Here is a 15,464-nt window from a genome sequence, read left to right as displayed (position 1 = left end):
CCCTCCCCTCCCCTCCCCTCCCCTCACACAACTGCCCCCCCCCCACAAAAAAAATTCACTCATATCACCAGCTTAAACTATATAAAGCTCTCAGTTAAGTTCTATACCAAGTTACTTTGCCAGCTAGCTGCAAAAGAAGCCAGGTTTTATTTACTTTTTTTTTTTTTTAAGATTTTATCATTAAACACTCCTGAATTGTGTTGCCACAATGAACTCCTCAATTCTTCAACTCGGCAGTCCAGGTTTTGAGGAATTTGTCATCAGAAACTGTGTCATCGTCCTTTTTGGATTCACCATCATCTGCATCAATGGAATGTTTATTTTCACGTTCTTCAAGAGTCCAGTTTTCTATCAAGATCCAAGATATATTTTGTATGTACACTTGGTTATGAATGACATGCTTATGGTTGGTGTCACAGTGACGCTATATGTAATGACATTCGCATGTCAAAATGTAAACGTCTTATTCTGTTGTATGCTACTTATCATAGCCTCAACAACTCACAAGAACACTCCGCTGAACTTGGCCGGCATGGCATTAGAGCGCTACATTGCCATCTGCAAACCTCTTCATCACCCTCACATCTGCACAGTGCACAGAACCTACATCCTTATCGGTCTGATATGGGGAGTTGGATGTATCCCTGGACTGGTAGACTTGGTTATTGCCATCATCATTAACCCTTTTTCCATTTTTAACACCGTTACTTACTGTGCTTCAGCATTTCTCTACAGCTCTGTTTACCATGAGGATAAGAACAAAGCTGTACAGGGCATTTATATGTCGTTTGTATGGGTGATTATTGTCTTCACGTATTGCAGGGTGCTGCTCACAGCTAGAAAGATGTCAACTGACAAAGCTTCTGCTAAAAAAGCTCAGAGTACAATCCTGTTGCATGCAGTGCAGCTATTGCTTTGTATGTTGTCCTACGCCACTCCTGTGCTGGACATAATTCTTGTCCTTATTTTGCCCGCTCATCGAAAAAATATCGTTTTTTTCAATTACTTGCTGACAAACATTCTTCCACGGCTGCTGAGCCCCTTAATATACGGCGTTCGAGATCAGACGTTCATCAAACACATGAGAAAATATCTCTTAAGAAGAATTTTAATTGTAAAAATTGAATCAGGCAGGTAATAACAGCAATAAGATGATCTTAAGATGAGTTATGAAATGTGCACCAATGCTGCATGTTCTGTTACAGTGTTTGTCTCTTTGGGGGAATTTGAAATAAATGCAGTGCGCGTTTTCACTCAAGTGCATCGTTGATCATTATTTTGTCATTTCATTAAGCGTTTCCCCATAATTGCTGGTACCTCGGAATGCTGATCTGGGTGTTTTGTGATCATTTAGGGATATAATTGTATGCAAACATAGCTGGTGAAAATCTGGTGGTCTTGTTAACACATGCTATACAGTAAACATACACTGTAATGTGGTATTCTTCTGCAATTTCTAGTGCACAATTTCCATTTAGATGCTGCATTTAACAAAATTAAGCATGCCATACTGTTTTGACAGACCACTGCCAATAATATTAAATTCAGCAAATGACCAGTAATAATACATTAAAACGTGCAGAAGTGTTTTGTCTGTAGAGGATTTTTTTTTTATTATTATTTAGAAAAAGCAACAAAACATGAAATTTATCGACACAAAATGCAAAGCTGACAGAATTAGGATTAATGTTATTTAAATGCACAGCTAAACATTGCTCTGTGTATAGAGAATGTATAAATAATATCTGTATATTATGTATAAATACTTAGTTTGCCTTTCAATTTCTTTCATGCTGTAAAATATCTGTGGATGTCAGACAAACATTTAACAAAAATAATTCCAAATTTCTATCAATGTACAATATGAGTAAGTGATATTAAGGTACATTGGTAAAGGACTCGGTAAAATGCTTATGGTGGGAATGCAGTGCAGTATAGAGTAAATTCCAAATGTCATATGGTAAAGAACATTTCAAGGGAAACAACTTGGCCTAGTTTAAATTCAAAAGGGAATTCCACTAATTTAAAGATATTTTGGCATAGTTAAGTGGTTAGGATGTAAAAGTCATTGAGAGTGATTTGAAGTGAAATGCCCAGTTGGAGTCAGAATCGTTCTCAGTGGTGGAGATGGAAATCAGGCATCTGAAGATTTGAAGCCTCCTAAAGCACCATCACAGAAAAAGATATTCATAGCCATTTCATATCATATGCCGCCTGATGTCAGAGACATAGTTTTATGATAGTTTTACAAAAAGGCTTTGATCTAAAACATTTTTTAAAAAAGGTATATCCAGAAATTGGAAGGCAGGATCATTTTTTTGGATATACTATTGTTTTACCATCAACATTGCATATAGAAACTCAGAAGACTCGTGTAGGTTCACTGGTGGTTTTGGATAGTAAATAAGTTGTCATTGTCAATAAATTCTGCAGGGGATTTGCTTTGTAAAATGTACATACAGTGGGTTGCAAAAGTATTCAGCCCCCTTGAACTTTTCAACCTTTTGCCACATTTCAGGCTTCAAACATAAAGATATGAAATTGTAATTTTTTGTGAAGAATCAACAACAAGTGGGACACAATTGTGAAGTGGAACGAAATTTATTGGATATTTTAAACTTTTTTTTAGAAATAAAAAACTGAAAAGTGGGGCGTGCAATATTATTCGGCCCCTTTACTTTCAGTGCAGCAAACTCACTCCAGAAGTTCAGTGAGGATCTCTGAATGATCCAATGTTGACCTAAATGACTGATGATGATAAATAGAATCCACCTGTGTGTAATCAAGTCTCCGTATAAATGCACCTGCTCTGTGATAGTCTCAGAGTTCTGTTTAAAGCGCAGAGAGCATCATGAAGACCAAGGAACACACCAGGCAGGTCCGAGATACTGTTGTGGAGAGGTTTAAAGCCGGATTTGGATAGAAAAAGATTTCCCAAGCTTTAAACATCTCAAGGAGCACTGTGCAAGCGATCATATTGAAATGGAAGGAGCATCAGACCACTGCAAATCTACCAAGACCCGGCCGTCCCTCTAAACTTTCAGCTCAAACAAGGAGAAGACTGATCATAGATGCAGCCAAGAGGCCCATGATCACTCTGGATGAACTGCAGAGATCTACAGCTGAGGTGGGAGACTTTGTCCATAGGACAACGATCAGTGGTACACTGCACAAATCTGGGCTTTATGGAAGAGTGGCAAGAAAAAGCCATTTCTCAAAGATATCCATAAAAAGTCTCATTTAATGTTTGCCACAAGCCACCTGGGAGACACACCAAACATGTGGAAGAAGGTGCTCTGGTCAGATGAAACCAAAATCGAACTTATGTTTGGCGTAAAAGCAATACAGCTCATCACCCTGAACACACCATCCCCACTGTCAAACATGGTGGTGGCAGCATCATGGTTTGGGCCTGCTTTTCTTCAGCAGGGACAGGGAAGATGGTTAATATTGATGGGAAGATGGATGGAGCCAAATACAGGACCATTCTGGAAGAAAACCTGTTGGAGTCTGCAAAAGACCTGAGACTGGGACGGAGATTTATCTTCCAACAAGACAATGATCCAAAACATAAAGCAACATCTACAATGGAATGGTTCACAAATAAACGTATCCAGGTGTTAGAATGGCCAAGTCAAAGTCCAGACCTGAATCCAATCGAGAATCTGTGGAAAGAGCTGAAAACTGCTGTTCACAAACGCTCTCCATCCAACTTCACTGAGCTCGAGCTGTTTTGCAAGGAAGAATGGGCAAAAATTTCAGTCTCTCGATGTGCAAGACTGACAGAGACGTACCCCAAGCCACTTGCAGCTGTAATCACAGCAAAAGGTGGCGCTACAAAGTATTAAAGCAAGGGGGCTGAATAATATTGCACGCCCCACTTTTCAGTTTTTTATTTCTAAAAAAAGTTTAAAATATCCAACAAATTTCGTTCCACTTCACGATTGTGTCCCACTTGTTGTTGACTCTTCACAAAAAAATGTCAATTTCATATCTTTATGTTTGAAGCCTGAAATGTGGCAAAAGGTTGAAAAGTTCAAGGGGGCTGAATACTTTTGCAACCCACTGTAGATGGTCTGCATTGCTATGAAGATTCATGTCCAGGATGTGGAGCACTTCAGATTTGAGAGGGCCATTATAATTCATCCAGGCTATTTAGCATACTAATATCTGCACAGTCGGGCTACATTTCTATAAGATACTAACACCTTGTTTTGTTAATCTACCTGCACCTAATCAAGAAATAAATGAACATATATAAAAGATGAACATGCAAGGCAAACAGAAACATGTCACAGACATGGCCATGGATACCCTGATAGAACGTCTTGAGTCTTGATTTAAAAATGGCCATATAGAGAGGACACATTATTCTGTAGGCTCTTTCAGAGCCTTGGTGCAACAACAGCATAGACACAGTCACACTTGAGCTTCACATGAGCCTGTGGACTAGCCAAAAGTAACCAATCTGAAGGCCTGAGAGACCTAGCAGTAGAGTAAGGCAGAGCAACTCAGCGATATGAGGGTTGATTTTGAAGAAGTAGGAAATTTTTGTTGTGTGGCAAGTTTATTGCAGAGATTCAGTATCATGCCTCATGTTAAGGATGGATACTGCTGCTCCCCCTTCCCCCCTTTGGGTAGGTCAGACCACAACTTGGTGAACCTCAGCCCCTGTTATGTGCCACTGGTGAAGAGTCAGCCAGTGACCATGCGGACAGTGAGCAGATGGTCTCAGGAGACTTAAGAGGCACTGCAGGATTGCTTTGAGGCTACTGATTGGCCGGCACTCTGTGAGCCGCACGGAGAGGACATCGACAGACTACATTAACTTGTGTGGACTCCACTGTCCCAACCAGGACTGTTAAATGTTACCCAAACAACAAGCTGTGGGTAACAAAGGACATTAAAGCTCTCCTCAGCCAGAAGAAGAGTGCCTTCAGAGCTGGAGACAGAGTGGAGGTGAGAACGATCCTGAGGGAACTGAAGACATCTATCAAGGAGGCGAAGAACAAATATAGGAGGAAGCTGGAGTGGAAACTCCAGCAGAACAACATGACAGAGGTTTGGAATGGAATGAGGACCGTCACCAGCTTCAGGTCCAGTAACAACAGAGGAATAGAGGGCAGCGTGGATGGGGCCAACAAGCTAAATCTGTTCTTCAACAGATTTCATACTGCAAGCTCTGTCCTCCCCCATCCTGACTCCTCTGCTGCCGGTCCTCAGCAGCCCATTCCACTGCGAGTGGAACCACCTGCAGCTAAATGTGACAAAGACAAAGGAACTGGTGGTGGACCTGAGGAGGGACAAGGCACCGGTGACCCCTGTGTCCATCAGGGGGGTCAGTATGAATACTGTGGAGGATTACAAATATCTGGGTGTGTATATTGACAATAAACTGGACTGGGCTAAGAACACTGACGCCCTCTACAGGAAGGGCCAAAGTCCTCTCTATTTTCTGAGGCGCCTGAGGTCCTTCAACATCTGCCGGACTATGCTCAGGATCTTCTATGAGTCTGTGGTGGCGAGTGCTATCCTCTATGCTGTTGCATGCTGGGGAAGCAGGCTGAGGGTGGCAGATGCCAACAGACAAACTGATCCGCAAGGCTGGTGATGTTGATGGTGTGGAGCTGGACTCGCTGACGGCCGTGTCGGAGAGGAGGACGCTGTCTAAGATGCAGGCCATTATGGACAATGGCTCCCACCCACTCTACGACACGGTGATGAGACACAGGAGCTCATTCAGCTCAAGACTCATCGTACCAAAATGCACCACAGAGCGCCAAAGGAAGTCATTCTTACCTGTTGCCATCAAACTCTATAACCCCTCCCTCAGTGTGTCTCATCTATGCAAAACTCAACACCTAACTGTTCATATGTGTAATAATAATAATAATTGTTTGCAATAACTCAGAGGTACAATAATTTTAACTGCCTTATAATAGATGTTTAATATTATATTATCACAGTCACCACCACTTTACTATATTTATAAGAACTTAAATCTTGTGTACATATTGCAAATTTCTCTTTATCTTTGTTTTAAATTATTAAAGTGTTTACTCTTTTACATAAATGGTTGCAACTGTAACAACTGCAATTTCCCTCTGGGATCAATAAAGGATTCTGATTTAAAGTATTGTGAGTATTGTGTATTCTAAGTAGGTAGCAGAACAAACCAATTGAAAATGTAGGCAATGGGATCAGCTGGGAACCCTTTTTTGATCCGTTGTTGAATAAAAGTAAGCAGTGAGCCTACTTAATCGAGCAGCTCATCAGTACACAGCAATGGATAGTCATCAAACTTAGACACATCATTGACATGGCTGTGTACAACTATCCTTTGAGGGATCTCAATGTGGTGCTTTACACAACTATAATGCCCCCGTTAATCAGCCAGAATGGAGGTTTCTGGAACAAATTCACCTGCATTAAGTGACCAAGTTTGTGGGGTTGTGCTGTCAGGTCCAGAATGTACTGAACTCAGTTTTTGCTGTTTGGTCCCCAGTGAGCAGTGTGCTTGTCTTCTAATTGAGTACTGTCTCTCTGCTGGTAAAGGTAGGCTCTGAGTTGACACTTTCTCTAGCTTAGACTCTGTTAGTTACCAGACTGTCTTGTAGTACCTAGTGCTTAATTGTAATTACTAGTTTCAGCTGTGGTTTCGGGTTAGCCAAAGGTATGAACTGTAGGGGCCAGACTATCAGTCACAAGGCTGATAAATTGAGGAGGTGTTCATCTGTAGCAGTTCTAATTCATTAACTGAGATGCGTCTGCTTAAATTAGGCTAAGCATTACTTTATCCTTTATTACCTTTTTATATCATAATTACTGTGTCTATCGTGTGCTTTACAATACCCGTTTACTTATCCCACAGATCATGTAGAACTACTCATTGTCACAGGACCCGTAATTCCAGTAACCTCATCTATCCCCCACGGTCATCAGAATCTCAGACCAGGGTTGCAGGTCAGCTCTGGAATTGCCAATCAGCTTTGCAGAAGACAGACTTCATTTCAGCCCTCGCATCCTTCTATTCACTGCACTTCCTGGGGTTGACAGAGACCTGGATCACCCCCATGAACTCGGTGACTCCAACAGCCCTGTCCTCTGCCTTTCACTTCTCCCATTCTCCAAGGCAGTCTGGCAGGGGTGGTGGCACAGGTTTGCTCTTGTCCAGAAAGTGGCATTTCACTTGCTTCCAATTCCACTTGCTTTTTCTCATCTTTCAATTTCCTCCTTTGAGTACCATGCAGTCACTGTATCTTTCCCCTCTAAATTTCACATCATTTGTTCTTTATTGTCCTCCCTCTCCTCTAGGCTACTTCATTGAGTTAGACACTCTACAGTCTCCATTGATGAAACCCCGTTCATACTCTTGGGTGACTTTAACCTGCCATCTGACAAGCTGCAATCATCCTGCCTGTTACCACTACCATCATCCTTCGACCTCGCCCTCAACCAGACTCCTTCGACGCACAGAGCAGGCAATGCTTTGGACCTGATCTCCCTCCCTGTTACTCCTGTCCATTCCACCCCTTTGTGCTCCTCTTCTCAGCACAACTTGCATTCCATTCCTTCCTCATCTTTCACCTCAACTAACCTGATGACCCTTCCCCATCCTGACTCATTTTCCTCTCTCTCACTGAACATGGCTACAGATGCTTTCCTTTCTTCACTCTCATCTGCGATTGACTTTGTGTTCTCTCTCCTCCAGGCCAGCAAGATCTTCTTCACCTGCCCCCTGGCTGATGGGTGTCCTGGGCAGCAACCGACAAGAACTAAGGAAGGCTGAGAGAAGGTGGAGGAAATTGCAGCTCAACTCAGATCTTCACTCCTCCCAATCTCTCCTTTCCAAGTTCTCACTCAAAGTTACTGCCACAAAGTCATCTGTCTACAGAGGGAAACTGGAAGCATCAGCATCTGATCCACGCAAGTTCTTCAACATTTTCTCCTCTCTTCTCAACCCTCCTCCTCCCCCTCCACCCTGTTCTCTCACCCCTGAGGATTTTGTCACCTTTGTGGAGAAGGTCGATAGAATCCACCAAATCTTTTCCCTCCGTCCCCACTCTTTCCACTAAATCGCCTCCTCTCGTTCTCAATCCTTTAAACTGTTCTACTTCTCTTTCCACAGATTCTGTCCTTCAACTGATCAAATCCAGTAACCCAACCACCTGCCCCCTGGATCCCATCCCAATCTGCATTGTTTCAGTCAATCTCCAAGGACCTACTGCCCTTCATCAATTTTCTCATCAAGATGTCCTTGACATCAGGTGAAGTTCCATCAACTTTCAAGAGTACTTCCCATATTGAAGAAACCCATGCTTGACAGGTCTGATGTCAAAAACTACAGACCGGCTTCTTTCTTTCTTTTCAAAAAATCTTGAACGTGCAGTCTATAATCAACTTTCTCTCTTTGTCACACAGAACCAGCTCCAGGACCCCAACCAGTCTGGCTTCAAACCTATGCAGTCAACCAAAACTGCCCTCATAGCAGTGACCTAGAAGCTCCAATCAGCAAGATCAGCCAAAATGTCATCTGTCCTGATCCTTCTTGATCTCTCAGCAGCTTTTGACGCAGTCAACCATACAATCCTTCTGGACATCCTCACCAACATTGGAATCACTGGCTATGCATGGAAGTGGTTCAAGTCCTATCTGGAGGATTGCTCTCATCAGGTAACATGGAGAGGGTTCACAGCAGCACTGGTTGGATATCAGGGAAAATAAATACAGATCTTCAACCAAGGAAAGAGTGATATCAAGGTCTGTAGTGAAATGAGGTGAGAATAGATGAATACACTAGGTATCAGACTTGGCTGTCAGTATGAAATTTCATCATGAGAAACTGAAGAGGAGAACACTGTATTGCCAAAAGTATTTCACTCAACCATCTAAATAATTGAATTCACATGTTCCAAATCACTTCCATTGCCACAGGTGTATAAAGCCAAGCCCCTAAGCCCGCAGACTGCTTCTATAAACATTAGTGAAAGAATGGGTCGCTCTCAGGAGCTCAGTGAATTCCAGAGTGGTACCGTGATCGGACAACTCGGCCACAAAGTGGTTGTCCACGTAAAATGACAGCCAGGGTCAGCGGATGCTGAGGCGCATAGTGTGCAGAGGTCACCAACTTTCTACAGAGTCAAATGCTACAGACCTCCAAACATTGTGGCCTTCAGATCAGCTCAAGAACAGCGTAGAGAGCTTCATGGAATAAGATTCCGCGGTTGGGCATCTGCATCCAAGCCTTATATTAGCAAGCACACCGCAAAGCAACTGAACTGAACTGTGGTCCAGTTGCAGGTCTTAGTCGGTTTCCAAGTTAACTCTAATTCAGTTTGCTGATGGTGGAAATAAATTATGAAAGTTCACACTAAAGAAGGGAATTCAGCATCAGAACATATTTTGCTCTCCTAGCTGCATGTCAGCACTGTAACTAGGTGCTGGCATATGCAGTAAAGAGACTATTGAGAGGCATACACCACCATTTAAAAAAAAAAAAAAAAAAAAAAAGGTACCATTATGTTTGTTGTTGGGTATGTTGCTGTTTAGTTGAGGTATTACATTGCACCCTCCAGTGGCCAGGAAAAGAATGGTGCTACTTAGAACTCAAACAGATGACAAAGAAGAAGAAGAAATGCTGACGAGAATCATGCCAGAAACAGCAAGGTAAGGATTGGCAGAGGAGACGGGGCAGGCAACAACGCAATGTGGTGGAGGAGCTCGAATAGGAGAAGTGCCACATGACTCCCAAGCAAGCAACAACACAGTGCAATGCAGCAGAGGAGCAAGCAGATATTACAGGAAGAGGGGACAATGTGCCAAGCATTACCACAAGTAGAAAAACAAAAGCCAGCTAGGTAGCCTGCTGTCGCCCATGCAGTGTATGTAACAGAAGGCTCATTGCACTTGTGAGCTTGTCAGTTGAGCTCATCAGTTTCTCTGCTATGTCCAGGTGTATCCTGGATGCTGAGAGAGGCACATGAGAATGCAGGGTGACAACCACCACCTAATGCAGATCAGTCACCAGCAGCTGAATAGAGTTAAGGGGGAAAATGAGGCTCCTGGTACCCCTGGGTGTCTGAGAGGAGTACAGAAGTTTTGGCTCGCACCCATACAGGAGACATGCATTCTTAGCTTCGACTTCTTGGTAGTGTGTGGAGCTGTGCTCAACCTCAGAAGAAAATTCTTGGATACAGGGCAAGTGAAGTTGCTTGCTGTGAGTAAAGTAGCGCACAGGAGCAACAGCCCCACCAGCATTGTCAGCACGGCAGAAGGTGGTGGAAAGGAGCACTGCTGCCGTCATCGTCCACATTAGCAGCAGATCTGGTGCAGTGGGTTGTAAGGGGACTTGCTGTGCTCAGGAGGAGAGCTCTCTTGCCACCCTGCCTTAGCACGCCAGTTTTAAGGAAGGGGGCAGCATGGCCACAGGGCATGTCGTCAACTAGGAGCTGGCATGCAGTGAAGAGGCTCACAGGAGGCGCACACTCCAGTTAAAAAAATATTAAATAAAAGTATTCGTCCACGGGTGTCAGGCTCCAGTACTTGCAGGTCAAAACACTGCAGGCTTCAGCACACTGCCTTATTAGGACACACCTGATTCAGCTCATCAGCTAATAAGCAAGGCCTTCATGAACTGAAACACTAATCTCTGCAGTTTGACATGATTGATTTTTGTTGTTTGTTATTATTGCTGTTGTTAGTTAAGGTGTGTGCTGCTTTGTGTCTGGGGTGCAGGTTGTTTGTGTGTGGGAGGGAGGGGGTTTCCACTGGTGGCATGAAGCATGTGGTTGGTGTTGACCTCCCCCAAGGGTTGTTCTCATAGCAGAATCATGGCTTCAGCTGAATCTTTTGACCCCAGTTACAATATTCTGCCTTTTGTAATGTCTAACTCCTGACAGACACTCCTGTAGCACAAGCTGCTGCTAATAAGTGGTTGGTAGTGTAGTGAGTAACACCTTTTCCTCCTCATTGTACACTGGGGTTTGATAATAATATGGCAAAGAAATGCTTTTGGCACATGGATTTCAGAACATATTGTCCTGGTTTGTCAAATTCAGTGTAACCAATCAAAGAAGCAGATAGCAAGTAAGGATTATTATTATTGCTTTAACTGTGGCACACATAGCACATCTATGCATCTCTATATTTAAAGTATTTTTGCTCAAATGGTGGCAAATGTCAATTTAACAGAGTACTTGTGTGCCTGCAAAATATCCAACCAATAACCACCACATATGTAATTTTGTGCACACCTGCAATGTGAAACCAACTGAACCAAAAAGAAAAAAAAAAGATAGTCCTGCAATGTAGTCCTGTTTTTTTAAACAAGAAAATGTCAATTATTTTTAGATTTTGCCCAGGCATAGAATGCATGCACTGTTCACATTGCATGGGATTTCATAACAAAATAACCCTAAAATCTCTCCTACTGCAGTTTAAACCTAATTTACTATGCTTCTGTGTGTTGAGAATGATTTATGTGGGTCCTATGAAGAAAAAGTTGGCAAAGATGCAATACAGAACAGCAGTGTGATCAAATGAAGCCAGAACATTCCAGAACTGAACAAATACATAAAACTCAGGGCCAAAAATGACCAAAATACAGTATGTTGATGTGAAAATAAACTATGACCATCCAGGGGGTACTATGTGGACATAATTTTTAAAATCAAAAGAATGGTACCAATCTTATATTGCTTTATGTTTTGCATATGCAGAAAAACAAGTATTACTCATTTAGTTGAATTGTTTTCAAACTTTGAGCTCTAGAGATGAGGACTTAAGTTTAATGTCATGTTATTGTCGTCCAATTTTGGCTGCTTTTGTCATCACCACAAGGGAAAAGAGGCAACAGAAATGGATCTAAAACACAGTATAAAATGGAGAGAACATCTAATAGGTTACAACCCTTTCTATCATATTTGCAAACATGTCTGTAGTACTATTTATATTAAATTTAATTCAGTTTATGTTCAAAAAAAAGAATGATAAAATGTTTTGTACCATAAAATTAGCAGGTCTAATTGCATAACATATATTTCTCTTTGATAAAACAGGTAAATGATCAACTTAATCAAAACAAGATTGTTATGATGAACTCAAGTCGGGATCCATTTGAAGATGCTTTTATGAAGAACCTGGTTGCAGTTGGGTTGGGTGTTATTATAACCTACATCAATGGGATCTTTGTGATCGCCTTTTTGAAAAATCCAGTTTTCTACACCGACACAAGATACATTCTGTACATTCACCTCGTCATCAATGACATAATTATGCTCTGCCTTTCAGTTACTCTGTACGTCCTGAGTTATGCACTACCCTTTTTGAATGTCACAATCTGCAGTGCTTTGCTTTTGTTTACTGTGACAACTTCAGAAAACACTCCACTGAATTTAGCAGCAATGGCCTTGGAACGCTACATTGCCATCTGCAAACCGTTGCATCACCATCGGCTTTGCTCAGTGAACAGGACCTATGTACTCATTGGCTTGATATGGTTTCTGACCTTTGTTCCTGCACTAGCTGATCTCTTCATCGTCTTGGTGAATGAACCCATCAGTATTTTTTCAACGTCGGTTATTTGCTACAGCAAGAATGTTTTTGGCACAAATCAGCACCTCATTAGAACAATCGTTGTAGAGTCACTTTATCTATCGTTTGTGTGGATGACGCTGATCTTTACTTACTTCAAGGTTTTTATGGCAGCTAAAGCTGCAACCTCTGATCAGGTTTCAGCCAGAAAAGCCAGGAACACTATTTTGCTCCACGGCCTGCAGCTCCTTCTCTGCATGCTCGCTTATGTTACCCCCCTTATAAACTATTTTTTCTTAGCATTGTTCCCTAAACATAGAACCATATTTATGTACTTTGCCTATCTAGTATCCAATGTTATACCAAGGCTACTCAGCCCTCTTATATATGGAGTCCGAGATCAAAAGATGTTCAGATATGTCAGAATGTATTTAATGTGTGGTTTATTCAATGCAAAGGTTATTCCAAAAGCTAATGAAACTTAGATTAAGAGTAGTTTTACAACAGCAATCCAAACAATCTCAATGTAGATCCAAGGCTTGATCATTTGCATCTTAAGAATACATGTTGATAAGAATGATACCACATGAGGTTTGGCGTTTCTACAACTTTTTTCCTTGTTGTAAGATATTCTACCAGATTTCGCCTAGCAAAAACATTGCACAATACTTCGCACTGCGAAATCCTCTTATGTGCAATGCATTTCTATGTTCTGCTTGTTTTTTCTTTGCTCCAGTATGTGATGTTTAATAAGAACTTGGGTGTATCAACAGCCAAATTACAGAAAAGAAAAAAGCTCAGTAAAAAATTGGGAAGTAAAAGGTAAATTGGGCCTGAAAGCTAGTCCACTTTTGCTGCTGTTGTTTATTACTGTTTACACTAACGTTGCATGGAAAATGTCACCATCACCTCCTCCTAGACAACCTGGCCTACTTTCACTGGTATTGTTGTATGATATCAAGACAGGGTACTCAGAGTTCAGATAGTTCTGGGTTCAGTTTAAAACTGTATCGTGCTGTACTACACTTCAGTTGAAAAGCACTGTTAGTGATGCTGAACTCTATAAATACATGCAAAATGTACAAAGGGCAGTCATTAAACATGCTTCTGTAACCATGATTAAATTTATTATATATATATATATATATATATATATATATATATATCACGGATGGGGGAGTACCTAGATAGCACGCTACTTTTTGTGGTTAACTACAATTTTTTGTGCAGCTATAGTGATAATTTTCCCTACGACTTCACTACAGGCTTCAAGTAATCCACATACAACACGGTCGTTAACTGGGCTAGAGGCAATTGTGCAATCCCGACTGAGGGGTGGACAGTTCGGGCAAACGGTCATGCCCTGATCACTAGTAGGCTTAGCTCAGGGGTCAGCAATGGAAATGTTAAGAAGAGAAGTGTCATTGGGAGCAACTACCATGTTATTCATTTTACCATCTTGGCTGTAAATGTGTCTCAGCTGTAGCCACTTTTCTCACATCTTAGTTAGGGAACTTTGAGAAATGTGAAAATAGCTAGTTTCTTGTTATATATATCCCTCAGTGTTCGACTTTTTACGAGGCTGAAGTCACTTCTCCTTGGCCAACTTCTTACTTGAAAATTCCAGTTCCACCTTAAATGGTGCCTGAGGCACCAGAATGTAACTGCTGCACCATTTAAAGGTGGACTGGGAAAATTCAAACAAGAAGCTGGCAAAAGGGAAAAAGCTTCATGACTTTTTAGAATTTGACAGTTTCTCATTGCAGATTAAAAGTAACAGGAAACCAGCTGGACTGATTATAAATGCAAATGTCCATCTCCAAATTATTGATGTTCGTCTTAAATCTTTCCCTTTCCTGTTTCGTAGCTACTACCTAGATGAGACTTATTATTTGCATTGCGTGTGACCAGCAGTCTGCACTGATCTTCAGGGTTAAAGGGTGAATTAGCAGTTCTTTATTAAATCTAGCATTAAGGATTAAACATTTATTGTTAAAAGGGTGTTAAACTGTGTTGAACGATCAGAAGATCGGAAGTTTTATTTTACAGCAAAGGAGGATTATGTAATCTAGTGCTTTGGAGCCGTGTGTAGCCGACCCCTGGCTTAGCTAAAGCAGAAAAAAAAACACCATAATAGACAAATAATAATAATAGACCATTACTAATAGACTGTACATAATCAGGGTCACTGATGAGAATTTTGAGGCCAAAGTGTTGCTGAACTTTAACAAGTGATTCTGAATGTGTCTGTAAATATCTTGCTGAAATGTTTAAATTGGAGCAGTTTAATTTCAGCTGTTGACATTGATTTGCACAAAGTTATTTGGTTTGTATATGAGTATTTTTGTTAGGAAAAACCTTGGATTGATTGACTTTGCCTTTACTTAGTCTATTTTTTGGTTGTGCAAGTTTGATTGTTCGCTACACTTAAACTTACAATTGAAAAGCTGCAAATATACAAAGAGATTACCAAAAAGTATGTTTCTTTCTGGCACATGATTAAGTACAGTGTCTTTTTTCACACTTTCACTTGTGTGGTGTGTCAAGCCTTCTAACTATTGTGCTCTTAAAAAGTAGCTAAAAAGTGGTGCACTATTCAAAAAAGGAGCTAAAAAATAACCACTATTTTTTCTGAAAAAAAAAGTAGCTAAATTGTAGCTTGGTACACATTTTGGGAAAGTAGCTACAAAGTAACAAGCTACACATGTTTCAGAAGCTTTCCCTACATTACATTTACATTTAGCAGATGCTTTTATCCAAAGCGACTTACAAATAATGAGGTACATAGAACAAGCATAGTCAGGCCTTAAAGCAGGCCAAAGGGTAATAGCGGGGTAGAGAAGGGAAGGAGGGCAAGAAGGAGATGAGGTTGATAGTGGTTAGATTGCAAGAGGCGATTAGAGTAAGTGCTCCCTGAAGAGCTCTGTCTTCAG

The 15,464-nt window shown here is 41.3% G+C and overlaps 2 protein-coding genes across 2 annotated transcripts; both read left to right on the top strand.

Annotated features, from left to right (window-relative positions):
• The first annotated feature begins 208 nt into the window (after window positions 1–208).
• LOC108435677 (odorant receptor 131-2-like) lies at window positions 209–8,146 on the top strand. The gene is made up of 3 exons (XM_017711675.2): window positions 209–1,134; window positions 7,712–8,024; window positions 8,129–8,146. Exons 1-3 carry the CDS (start codon window positions 209–211, stop codon window positions 8,144–8,146), a joined length of 1,257 nt encoding a protein of 418 aa, XP_017567164.2.
• A 3,946-nt stretch (window positions 8,147–12,092) lies between these two features.
• Window positions 12,093–13,016, top strand: LOC108435676 (odorant receptor 131-2-like). The gene has a single exon (XM_017711673.2). The coding sequence runs from the start codon at window positions 12,093–12,095 to the stop codon at window positions 13,014–13,016; it is 924 nt and encodes a 307-aa protein (XP_017567162.2).
• The last annotated feature ends 2,448 nt before the right edge of the window (window positions 13,017–15,464 follow it).

Source organism: Pygocentrus nattereri, chromosome 26, assembly GCF_015220715.1.
Source record: "Pygocentrus nattereri isolate fPygNat1 chromosome 26, fPygNat1.pri, whole genome shotgun sequence".
Taxonomy (NCBI): Eukaryota; Metazoa; Chordata; class Actinopteri; order Characiformes; family Serrasalmidae; genus Pygocentrus; species Pygocentrus nattereri.
The sequence above is the reverse complement of the archived record's forward strand: the minus strand, read 5'-3'. Positions and strand labels throughout refer to the sequence as shown.

Coding starts and splice junctions, on each gene's coding strand:
- LOC108435676 (XM_017711673.2), top strand. CDS start 12,093: ATGAACTCAAGTCGGGATCCATTTGAAGATGCTTTTATGAAGAACCTG.
- LOC108435677 (XM_017711675.2), top strand. CDS start 209: ATGAACTCCTCAATTCTTCAACTCGGCAGTCCAGGTTTTGAGGAATTT. Junction 1,135..7,711: donor GTAAAAATTGAATCAGGCAG/GTAATAACAGCA, acceptor TCTCTCCTCCAG/GCCAGCAAGATCTTCTTCAC.